At 43.1% G+C, this 11,572-nt stretch overlaps 2 protein-coding genes across 3 annotated transcripts; one reads left to right on the top strand and one right to left on the bottom strand.

Annotated features, from left to right (window-relative positions):
• Positions 1–306: 306 nt before the first annotated feature.
• LOC123178413 (paired amphipathic helix protein Sin3-like 5) lies at positions 307–6,409 on the bottom strand. 2 transcript variants are annotated; one of them, XM_044591451.1, is made up of 16 exons: positions 6,271–6,409; positions 4,369–4,578; positions 4,089–4,296; positions 3,881–3,982; positions 3,697–3,771; positions 3,560–3,614; positions 3,120–3,277; positions 2,888–3,033; positions 2,648–2,754; positions 2,293–2,544; positions 1,854–2,155; positions 1,383–1,721; positions 1,216–1,277; positions 978–1,116; positions 625–785; positions 307–539 (listed from the first exon to the last, which is right to left on the bottom strand). In XM_044591451.1, exons 2-16 carry the CDS (start codon positions 4,530–4,532, stop codon positions 467–469), a joined length of 2,343 nt encoding a protein of 780 aa, XP_044447386.1. In that variant the 5' UTR covers positions 4,533–4,578; positions 6,271–6,409; the 3' UTR covers positions 307–466. The 2 variants fall into 2 exon arrangements, 1 of the variants encoding a protein (XP_044447386.1); XR_006489571.1 differs by lacking the exons at positions 307–539; positions 1,216–1,277 and having other exon boundaries at positions 756–785.
• Positions 6,410–6,921: 512 nt separating this feature from the next.
• Positions 6,922–10,624, top strand: LOC123161349 (uncharacterized). The gene is made up of 4 exons (XM_044579191.1): positions 6,922–7,019; positions 7,619–9,258; positions 9,347–9,561; positions 9,647–10,624. Exons 1-4 carry the CDS (start codon positions 6,922–6,924, stop codon positions 10,607–10,609), a joined length of 2,916 nt encoding a protein of 971 aa, XP_044435126.1. The 3' UTR covers positions 10,610–10,624.
• The last annotated feature ends 948 nt before the right edge of the window (positions 10,625–11,572 follow it).

Consider the following 11,572-nt stretch of genomic DNA (forward strand, 5'->3'; position numbering starts at 1 on the left):
AACCATAACCTCACCGCCTCAACAGTGGATGGGAGTGTGGGCTAGTATCACCCAATCCCAATAATTACGCGATGCAAAAACACACACACACAATTTAACTGCGCCTACTGATTTTTTTATAGTTCTTTGCGCTTATCAAAGTCAATTATCATTTTTATTTTTCAATTAAATTCAACAGACTAGAGTAGTTTTTGTAGCAAACAGAATCATCAATTGCATACCTTGAATAGTTTTTTGCACAAAAAGAAGGTAAATTATCATTTCTATTTTCTAACTAAATTTATGGTACTAGGGTAATTTCTCATAACAAACAAAATAATGTTTCTCTATTTAATTGTAATGATACTTCGAATAATCACATCTAGCATGTTACATTACACCAAGGTATAACATTCAATAAAACACTTTAACTCTATAATCCTGGAATAAAACAGTTTTATCCCCGCAAAGGAAAAAGGTATAACATTCAGTGATGAGTTTCAGTCACTCCTCCAAGCTGACAGGAACCCGTTGCACTGTTCTCCAACTTGCGTTTTTTCCTAGGAAAACATGCATAGTGTTAGTCTAATGAAAACGAGCTAAAAGCAGTACCGAGTAATATAGTCCATTTTAGGTGATCATTACCGTCTCTCAAAATGGCGTGGGAGTTTTACGGTATCATCAAGAGCTCTCTCCTGCTCCTCTCGATCATGCTTTGGCAATTCATTGGGTAGAATTGGCCTTTGTAAGTTCTCAAGGAATTGAACGATTGAGTTGTCTGGATCCTTGGAAGAAATTATGCACAGCTGCAAGTAAGCAGAAGTAACTGGATTATCAGTTATGCATGCCTAACTATCTCACACGAATAAGCAGTGTTAACTACACGTAATTAACTAATTACAATGATCAAGCGCTAAACGAATTCACAATGATCTAGGTATGAAGAAAAATAGGTAGGTCAGAATTCCCGGTCACTACCCCATACGGATATAGATTACCTGCTTGATAACTTGGTTTATCACTGTATCCAGAGTAAAAAGTTCAAAAGACATTGGCCCAAGATATTTCAGGCAGAAGTCCTCAAAATTGGAATTATCAATAACGCGATAATGCAGCTTGGTGAGTTTCTCCTTAAATCTGCACCATTCAGTGAAGAAGCTATGGTTTTAAAACAAACTCTTACATGGTGAAAAAATGAGCAATTCTGTTGAGATAGATGTGCATCCTAAACATTACTCTGCATATAGGTTGTCACTGGTGCATAAATATCTCGCATTCTGTAGTCTGTTATATAAAATCTGCCATACAAAAAAAAATTTGCAGGAACATATGTAGTTTGCTTAAATGAAACTATATTCCTTTGACTTCCAACCAAAAAATAAAGCAGAGAGTAAGATGAATACCTGGTAGAGCCTGCGAAGCACAACGAGGAAACAACAAGTTCCTCCTTTCACACCACGCGGTTTAGCAGATGTTTGCCTTGATTCATGCTGCTTTTCATGTTTGTCCCCATGGTCACGAGTACTAGGTTCGGAAGAATCGATTATGCGGCAACGAGAGCTCAACCCATCTCTAACAGAAGCAGCAACATCACAACTTACTGGTTCTTTTCCGGCACCACGCATGACATCCGACACAATGGTTTCTCGATCGGGTATGAACTCGCCTTCCTCAATGTCTGCACCAGAACCATCGTGTGAAGAGCTAAAGTCTTTGGAATTTTTGCTTACGAATTCACCTCTCTGAAATAAAAATTGACAGGGTGCAGGTTAGTGTTACTGAACATGGATACTAAACAAATCATGTTATTGCATAATCAAAATTTGGGACACAATTCTGAGGAACAGAATATTATGTCTTATGTGTATGATTACCTTGGACGATAGAGGAAGATTATTGTCAGTGAAAGCATCAGGATTGTTATTTAGAATATCTTTTCTGGTGCCGCAATGTTCACAAGCTTTTTCAGGAGCTACAGTTTCCTCTGATGAAGGCTGTGCACAGTGAGCAGAAAGAAATGGATGTACTATTTTTGTCCAAGTCACCATCTGCTTCTCTTCAGAAGCGCATGCAGAGGAGATTATGCTGCTTATGTCCCTGTGTATGTCAGGATTAGCATATTGATCTTCAGCCTTTGGCTTCATTGCATTGATTTCTTTGGCTTCAGCCAGCAAAGCTGCACGGGAAATATGTATGAAAATAAGACTAACAAGACAAAAAAAGAAGATGGAAAAACTTTCTTGAGTAGATGAAGCAGTGCCTAATGCTGGTTATAAGTGCCATTATATTTGAGGCGGAGAAAGTTGAAACTACCTTTCCGGCTCATTCTCTTTGCATCCAGTTGTTTGAAAGAGGGGCCGCGATGATCAAGTGCTCTGTAGTAATTTTTTGCCATAACTTCTGAGCGAGTCTTACGCAAACGCAATCGTGCCTCCTGTAGTTCTACTATGCTGTGATTCAAACGAGAAAGTATAACAGGGAGAGCAGCACTAGCATTGTCGGTATCCAACAGAGCTTCAAGAAATTCCTCACCATATAGTCTTATGATGCATCTCCTATGTAGAGCTTTGTACAGTTAAAAACAAACAAAAAAGGAATAGTTAGTTAGCTGAACGTACAAAGAGGCCGACTCAAAGTTTTGTTTCCGGTGACGGTGACCCATTCTTACGAGTTAGTTGTTCCTTAATCTTCACATCGCTGCCAGCACGATGTTGGAGATTCGCAATGAAGTCCGCAGTCACACTAAACCACTGCAGGAGCATGTCACTCTCAAACCTGAAGAAAGAACACAGCAGTGAAACATCTTCAAAACAACAGGGCACTATGAAAATAATCGGTTATTCGCTGATATATTTCTGAATAAAACAAACACTGAACGATAATGAACAAATTAGCAACTGGTGCATACATGTCTTCTTCGCAAAGCAACATTTTTGCTTCATATTCATTTGCAGCTTTATGGTTAGGGCTTTCCTCCTCAGATACAGGACAAATCAAAGCATCGTTGAGAATAGACCTTCCCAGTTCGGTCCGGTAACTCAATTGAGGTATACACTGCGATCGAGAACAAGTATGATTTGGATTAGTTCTGCCAGTAGTAATTTACATGAGAAACTCATGGGTTTGTAGGGATTATTTACATTATCTGGCAGCAGGTAATAGCTAGGAGTGCAATGTCTTTTGAGTTCCTTGGGTTCCAATTTTGGGGGCAATTCATCAATTCTTGAGGTAGTCCATGCTGGCAAGGGTTTAACCTTGTCTTCCTCGTCCTCTTCAGTGTGAGGCGACACTCCATTACCTACGAGACATTAGTATATCTCTTAAGTTACCGATCCTGCTGCAGAACTGCAGTTTGCTATTTCATCTTGGAAGATCAGACATGGCAGTGGCGATATTGATGTGTTGGTCAATAGCAAGGATTCAATTAAACAGAATAGGTTGAATCACGGACTGCAAATAGCATTTTGGGGAGTAATTAATAAGAAAAGGGCATAAATAATTGCATCTAGTTATCATAGGTGAATGCTGAAATAAAGAACCTAGGGACTGTTTGCGTTCAGGGCAGGAGGGGCGGAAAAACCTTCTTTCATATGGACACCATCCAAGCTGTGATTATCATTTTCTTTAACTAAGGCCTGCAAAGGAGAATCAATGAGGTGACCATGTCACATGAGTAAATAACAAACTGAATCATGTCACCTTGATGAGAAAGGGTACCTTCAGGTCTGCCGGGAGAAAATTATCTATAAACTCTTCCAACAGCTCAGGGCAGTTACGCATGCATCTCTCCACCTACGCAGACAAGGAATTATGAATCAAAAACGCTGGTCTTTTCCAATCTTCTACAGAGAAATTACTGAATGATTACTTAATGCACAGTTTCTGAAGAAATAATAAGTACATTACTGTAAACTTCTCGAGGGGTCATGGTCCTGTCCCTGCAAAAATCTTGCATGGTTTGTAAAAAAGCAGCATAATCATCGTCGCTGATGTTAGGACATGTCTGCAGTCATAAGTTAGTCGAAGATCATATTAGCAACCAGAGGCGAACAGAAGGAGCAACCATGAGATTTTTTTTTTTTGAAAGAACATGAGATTTTATTCACCACCTTCACTCTGGAAAGAAAATCCATTGGTTTCTGCATCAGGGGGTTGACAGCAACGGCATCGACATTGCCATTGCCGTCGAAGGGGCTACGGCCTTCGGTAAAGTTCAAGAAGCTCTGTTTAACTGTAGGACAGCCCTGGAATAGCTTCAAGGCCGTCTCTATGCAGTTTTCAGGGCAGATATTCCTTATTTCACCATCAGGGTCGGCACTGCAGTTGGGAATTCTGTGAATATGATCAACAAGTTATTTAATACCGACTAATTATTCAGAACATACATACCGTTTTTTCCAAATGCCGGTCATGGTCTTGACAAACTCGTGGTACACGTCACCGGGGAGGTTCTCTCTAGCAAATAGCAAGCATTGCATAGTCTCCAGCATGTACTCTTTTTCCCCCCCTTTGTATCCAAAATTGTCGTCGTCAGCTTCATTGGGAGACGCCATTTTCTTTCACTGCTGCTAGCTCTGACGGTCAGTCCTGCAACAACACCTGCACGTCACAAACGAAAATGTGTCAATTAATGGCATGTCTGAATTCTGAGACTACCAAAATCTATATATTGCCGCATTTCCCCCTTTTTAGGGTGTTTCGCAATTATATTCCTATGCACACAAACATCTTGTGTAGTGGCGTAGACAGTATATAAAAGGGAAATAAAAGAGGAAGTGCTATTTTTTTAAGTTGATTTTTGATATTATCTGATACGATTGTAAAATGTGCAACTATCCAAAACCTCATTTTCCACTAATCAACGCCCACGATCGTCGACTTAGAAGACTCGCGGTCGCCGCAACTGCTAAAATGTGCAACAACTTAATTTCCACTAATGAACGCGCATAATCTTTGGCTTGAAAATAAGGGAAGTGTCTCTAAAACATCTAGAGGTACTCGCATGAGCACCAGCACATCATATATTGGCCAAAGAATCCAGAAAAAGGAATCAACTATGAAAGAGATGGGAATTGCAAACATGAAAGGTAAGAAAACCCATTGCAGCACGTGCCTACGGCAAGGGTTGCTGCGGATTCGAATCAATCAGCCTGCTCGCGTCCACGGGATAAGCTGGCGTAACCTAATACGATGTAATCAGCCCTGCAAACTAATAAGCAAACAACAACACCTGCATGTCACAAACGAAAATGCGTCAATTAATGTCATGTCTGAATTCTGAGACTACCAAAATCCATATATTGCCGCATTCCCCCTTTTTAGGGTGTTTCACAATTATATTCCTATGAACGCAAACATCTCATGTGGTGGCATAGACAGTTTATAAAAAGGGAAATAAAAGAGAAAGTGCTATTTTCAAGTTGACTTTGATATTATCCGACACGATTGTAAAATGGCGACTATCCAAAACCTCAATTTCCACTAATCAATGCGCACGATCGTCGACTTAGAGGACTCGCGGTCGCCGCAAGTGCTAAATGCGCAACTAGCCAAAACCTGAATTTCCACTAATCAATGCGCACGATCGTCGACTTAGAAGACTCGCAGCCGCCGCAAGTGCTAAATGCGCGACTAGCCAAAACCTGAATTTCCACTAATCAATGCCCACGATCATCGACTTAGAAGACTCGCGGCCGCCGCAAGTGTTAAATGCGCGACTAGCCAAAACCTCAATTTTCACTAATCAATGCCCACGATTGTCGACTTAGAAGACTCGCGGTCGCCGCAAGTGCTGAAATGGGCAACAACTTAATTTCCACTAACCAACGCGCATGATCTTTGGCTTGAAAATAGGGATGAATCGCTAAAACATCATGTATTGGCCAAAGAATTCCGGAAAAAGGAATCCACTATGAAAGGGATGGGAATTGCAAACAGGAAATGGAATTAAAGCCGTTGCAGCACGCGCGTGCGTACGGCAAGGGTTGCTGCGGATTCGAATGAATCGGCCTGCTCTCTTCCCGCAGGACAAGCCGGCGTGACCTAACACGATGTAATCAAGCAAGCAATCAACAGGCCGGCGGCGCCCGGAAGAGCGCAAAACCCCACCGCAAGTGCCGCCGGCGGCACTGGTGTCCCGGCCGGCGCCAGATCCCGGTGGGCGAGAGCGTATGGATCGGTCCGGCCGCTGGAAGTCGGCTGATCTCCGTCGTGATTTTCATCCAGCAATTAATACAACAGGTGATTGAGGGTGGGTGGGATCGGGATCGATCGGAGTCGGTGGGCACGTACCGACGGGCGTGGTGGGTCGGGATCGAGCGAGGACGAAGGGAAGCTTCCGAGGGCGAGGACACGACGCGGCGGAGGGAATGGGGCGCCGGGAGAGGGAGGGAGAAAGGGGGTTTGAGCGCGCCGCGGGGTGGGGTTTGGGGTCAGATAGGGTCGGGTCGGGTCGGGTCGGGGTGACCTTGGCGTTAAATTGCACGAAAGTATCACAATTGGGGCATTGGAAGCAGATTGGTATCAAGATTGGTAATTTTTACGTATCAGTACCAAGATTGGGGCTAGCCGTTGCAAAAAAGACTAAAAGCTCGTTTTGTACGTATTGACACTAAAGCTGACCGATTGGGCCCGCCCGTCAGGCGCCACGCTGGCCAGTGCGCGCGTCGCCTGCGCTAGCTGCGCGCTGACTCGGACGAGGCCGGCCCGTTGGTGCGACCGAGCCAGACCCCGACCCCGCTCTGCCCTGTTCCTTTTCCTCGCACCTCGCCGGCGGCTGCCTCCCCGCCCGCCCCGCCGCCGCCGCACCATGCCGCCGTAGCCATGGATCGAACTGCTTAGGCGCTGTCACCTCCCTCCTCTCCCCCGCGGCTGCTGTGCCCTCCTCTCCCCCGCGGCCGCTGTGCCCTCCTCTCCCCCGCGGCTGCTGTGCCCTAGGCGACGATGGCCTCGGCGACTCCGGCAGGCGGCGATGGCCTGGGCGATGCGAGCGGCGGCGACCTCCCCCGCTTCGATGGCAGTGGCGGCTACTCCAGCTCGGAGTACAGTAGCAGAGGCTGCGGATGGCGCGAATTTGGGTGGACAACCCTAGCACCGCCCATCACTGGACTCATGGCTTTGGTGGTGTTCTGTAAGTGCTCCACTGTTCCATTCTTGCTCCATTCTTGCTCACTGAAATTGGGGATTAGGGTTAGAGTTTACTGCCTGCATGTTTAGCACTCTAATTGCTAGGCCTAACTAGAGCAGAGTAGTATAGTGGATTACATGAGTCCTAACTAGAGCAGAGTAGCATTATGTGTTACCTAACTGGAGCAGAGCAGAGCAGCATCAGTGGATTATATTGTTATTTCTTAGTCCAAATTGTCAGAGCAGCATTAGGTGTTACCTAGCTAGGGTAAATAAAAGCTTTGCTTATATGTTAACTTAAACAAAGCTCTGTTTATATGTTAACTTGTGTATATGTTAACTTAAACGAAACTCTGTTTATATGTTAACTTGTTTATATGTTAACTGAAACAAATCTTTGTTTATATGTTAACTTGTTTATATGTTAACTGAAACAAATCTTTGTTTATATGTTAGACAATATGTTAAGTAAAATTGTTTATTAACCAATTTTGTCTGTTATTTCATTTTGCAGTTTGTATGATGACATTTTGGATGTTAGGTTCTTTTTTTATGCTTCAGAAATGTTAGAGCTAAAGCTCTGCAGTTCAGATGTAACATACCTGAATATGATTGCAGTGATGGAAACCCAAGGATTTACTGAATATGATCTGCTGTTTCACATTGAGAATCCAAATTTAGGGGAGAAAGGATTGGAGATGGTAGAGAGTAATGCTGAGTTGCAATTAGTAAAGAGGCAGGTTGAGGAGTGTAAGGTTTTAAATTTGCTAGTGAGGGCATGTCCACCTCCTTGCAGCAAGTTTGAGAGGCAAGAATTATCCACTGTTGTGTATGAAGAGCCTGTGTTATATGATCTCAGTGAGCCACCCATCTATGCTGTTGATGAAGATGGAGTTGCCTTTGAATGTCAGAGTAGCAGCTGCAGTTTAGTAGCTCATGGTACTGGTGTTTGCACACAAGAGAGCAAGAATGTAAAAGGAAAACTGAAAGCTGTTTTGGAAATAGAAGAAGAAGAGGGATATGATGGCAGTGGTGGTTCTGATTGTGAAGGTGAAGATGACAGTGATGTAAACCCTTTTTATATGGGTGATGCTGATGACATAGAGATGGATGAGGGAAAGAAACAGAGAGAGTATGATGAAGTAGAAGAGGAAGAAACAGATCATGAAGAATCTGAGGAGGAAGAAATGGTGCATTACTCTGGTGACACAGAGGTTGAGGAACCTTTTGAAATGGATGAAGATGACAAGGTTGTTTCACAGGATGAAGAAACTGTAATTGTACATGAAGAGAAGAAGAAGAAGAAACAGAAGCTTCCAGTTAGGAAAGGGCCTACAACAAGGACACATTCAAGTGTAGTTCAAGAGGAGGAACCTGATTTCCAACCTTCATCTGATGAAGAAGAGAAAGGATTGTTGAAGGAGGCTGATGATGATGGTTATGAGCCATTGTCATTTGTGCTGCCAAAGAAAAGGAAGAGCAGGGCAAAGCAGAGGCCTCCTAGAAAATGGTACAATGAGAAAATGGAGGCACCACATGAGCAATTATGTCTACAGATGTGTTTCAAGGATCAACATCAATTCAGAGAGGCTTTGTTGAACTTACACATCACTCAAGGCAGAAACTTCAAATATCATAGGAACTCAGATCAAAGAATAATTTTAGAATGCAACCAAAAACATTGCAACTTCTTTATGGTGGCAGCAGTTATCAAAGGTGAAACTACTTTTGTAATTAAGAAGATGAGAATTAAGCACACTTGCCCTATTAGTACAGAGACAACAAGGGTAAGTGCCAAGTGGCTTGCACAGAAGTATGAGTCACTGTTCAGATCTGATCTAACAACTGGCATTCAGACTTTGATTGATGCCTGCATGGAGAAGTATGGTGTGGATGTGCCCAAGTCAATGGCATATAGGGCAAAGAACCTAGCTATTGATGCTGTGCTAGGAGACCACAAGAAGCAATACCCTAGGTTGAAAGACTATGCTCAGACAGTGATGGATACAAACCCTGGGAGTAGAGTAGTAGTCACTACTGTAACTCCAACACCCACTGAAAAAATCCCCCATCCAGGTCCAAGATTCCATGCTATGTTCTATTGCATCAATGGAGCAAGGGAGGGGTTTCTCAAGGGGTGCAGACCATTCATTGGTTAGTTTGTTCACCTTGTGCATTAGTTACATATTGTTTCATCTTGAAATGCATTTGAATGTTTTTAATACTGAATTTGCTTGCTCAGGTGTTGATGGGTGCTTCATTAAGTTAACTACTGGTGCTCAACTACTTGCTGCCACTGGTAGAGATGGCAACAACAATATATACCCACTAGCATTTGGTATTGTTGGGCAAGAGGACACACCTAACTGGTGTTGGTTTCTACACCAACTTAAAATCTGCCTAGGAGGAGAAGTGGGAAGGTTTGGTCCATATACAATAATGTCAGATAGACAAAAGGTATGTGCTTGCATCTTATGTCATTGTTCCTATATGGTTGTTTTGTGCTAGATAGTAGCTTAGCTAGTTTAATTGTGTGTCCTAGGGCCTACTAAATGCAGTGAATGATGTCTTTCCTAAGTGCAACCAAAGGTTCTGCCTTAGGCATATCTATGCAAACTTCCAAAATGCTGGGTTTAGGGGGGAAGATCTGAAAAAGTGTATGGATAATGCTGCCTATGCATATAGTGAACACAAATTTAACATTGCAATGAATGAACTTAGAGCTGAGTGTGAGCAAGCTTGGGAGTGGCTTTGTCAAATACCCAAGAAAACATGGGCAAGGCATGCATTTGACACAAACTGCAAGACTGACCTTGTAGTTAACAATTTATCTGAGGTGTTCAACAAGTATGTCCTAGATGTTAGGAAGAAACCAATTAGGACAATGTGTGATGGAATAAAGGATAAGCAGATGGTGAGGTGGCATAGGAATAGGGAGAGTGGAAAGAAAGCTAGATGGGACATAACACCCCATTATAGTGAGAAGCTAGAGGTTGAGAAGGAGAGGGCCAAATATTGCAAACCAATTCAAGCTGGTGTGGACTTGTGGCAAGTTACAAGTGGGCAGCAAACCCATGCTGTTAACTTGCAAATGCACACATGTGGGTGCAGAAAATGGGACCTAAGTGGCATCCCATGTAACCATGCCATCTCAGCAATAAACAAGGCCAAAAGAAAACCAGAGGATTATGTCAGCAAGTTCTTCAAGAAAGAAATTTATCTGGCAGCTTATGAACCAATGATCTATCCAGTTCCTGGTGAGCATGACTGGACAAGGACCCCTGGTCCAGACATTGACCCACCTGCATTTAAAGTGAAGAGAGGAAGAAAGAAAGAGAAGAGGATCAAGGGGAAATTTGAAGTTCCAAAGCCTAAGGAGACATCAAGAATGGGGACTATAACATGTGGCAATTGTGGACTGCAAGGACATAGGTACACAAGCTGCAACAAGCAGTTGAAGCCTGAGCTGGCTTTGAGGAAGAACAAACATGTGGTAATCCTCTAATAAGTAGTAACAGGTTTTCCTTCTTGTACATTCTATTTTTTTAAGTACTAACTCATTTTCCTTCTTTGTTTATGCAAGCCTCTTGCAAGGAATTCCAATGCTGGTGCTGCTGCTACTACACAAGCATCAAGAACTTCTCATCCAACTCCTACAACAACACCAACAGCTAGAATAGGAGCTGGGAGAGGAGCTGGGAGAGGAGCTGGGAGAGGGGCTGCAGCTGCAGCTGCTGGGAGTGGTGCTGCTAGAGGTGCTGGTAGAGGTGCTGCACCAGGTGCTGGGAGAGGTGCTGGGAGAGGGAGAGGTACATTCTCTGCCCAAGGCAATCTGGTCCCTCCACATCTACTGCTCCCTCTACATCTACTGCTACTCCACCTTCTGGTGGTAGAAACAGAGGATGGAGAGCCTACTTCTATGCAAGTGGTAACCACTAAATGGCACATGTGCCATGTAATGTTCAAAACTAGATACTTCATGTGTGTTCTTGCATCCTATGGTACAATGTAATCTTGCTGGTGCTCTCAGTGTACTTTGCTGGTGCTCTTATTGTACTTTGCTGGTGTACTTTAAGAATCAATGCCATATATGGCTTTTGTTCATGTGGGTGGATGGATTTATTTATTAGTTAATGCCATTTCTGGAGTTGGCTTTTGTTCATGTGGATGGATGTGATCTTGCTATTTATTAGTTAATCAATGCCTGGAATGGACTATGTTCATGTGGATGGTTCTTTTTATATCTTTTTATGATTGATATGTTCATGACAATGGTGCATACTATTGGATAGAGTAACTCTGTTGCTGGATATATTGCTGGATATATTGTTGTATACATTGTTGGATATGTTGTTAAGGTCTAGGCTCTAGGGTGGCTCGGGGTCAACGAAAACACCTAAAGGCATCAACTAGGGTCTAGGGTGGCTCGGGGTCGACAAAAACACCTAAACCTATCAATTAGGGTTTT

The sequence above is a fragment of the Triticum aestivum genome, chromosome 1D (genome assembly GCF_018294505.1).
Source record: "Triticum aestivum cultivar Chinese Spring chromosome 1D, IWGSC CS RefSeq v2.1, whole genome shotgun sequence".
Classification (NCBI taxonomy): Eukaryota; Viridiplantae; Streptophyta; class Magnoliopsida; order Poales; family Poaceae; genus Triticum; species Triticum aestivum.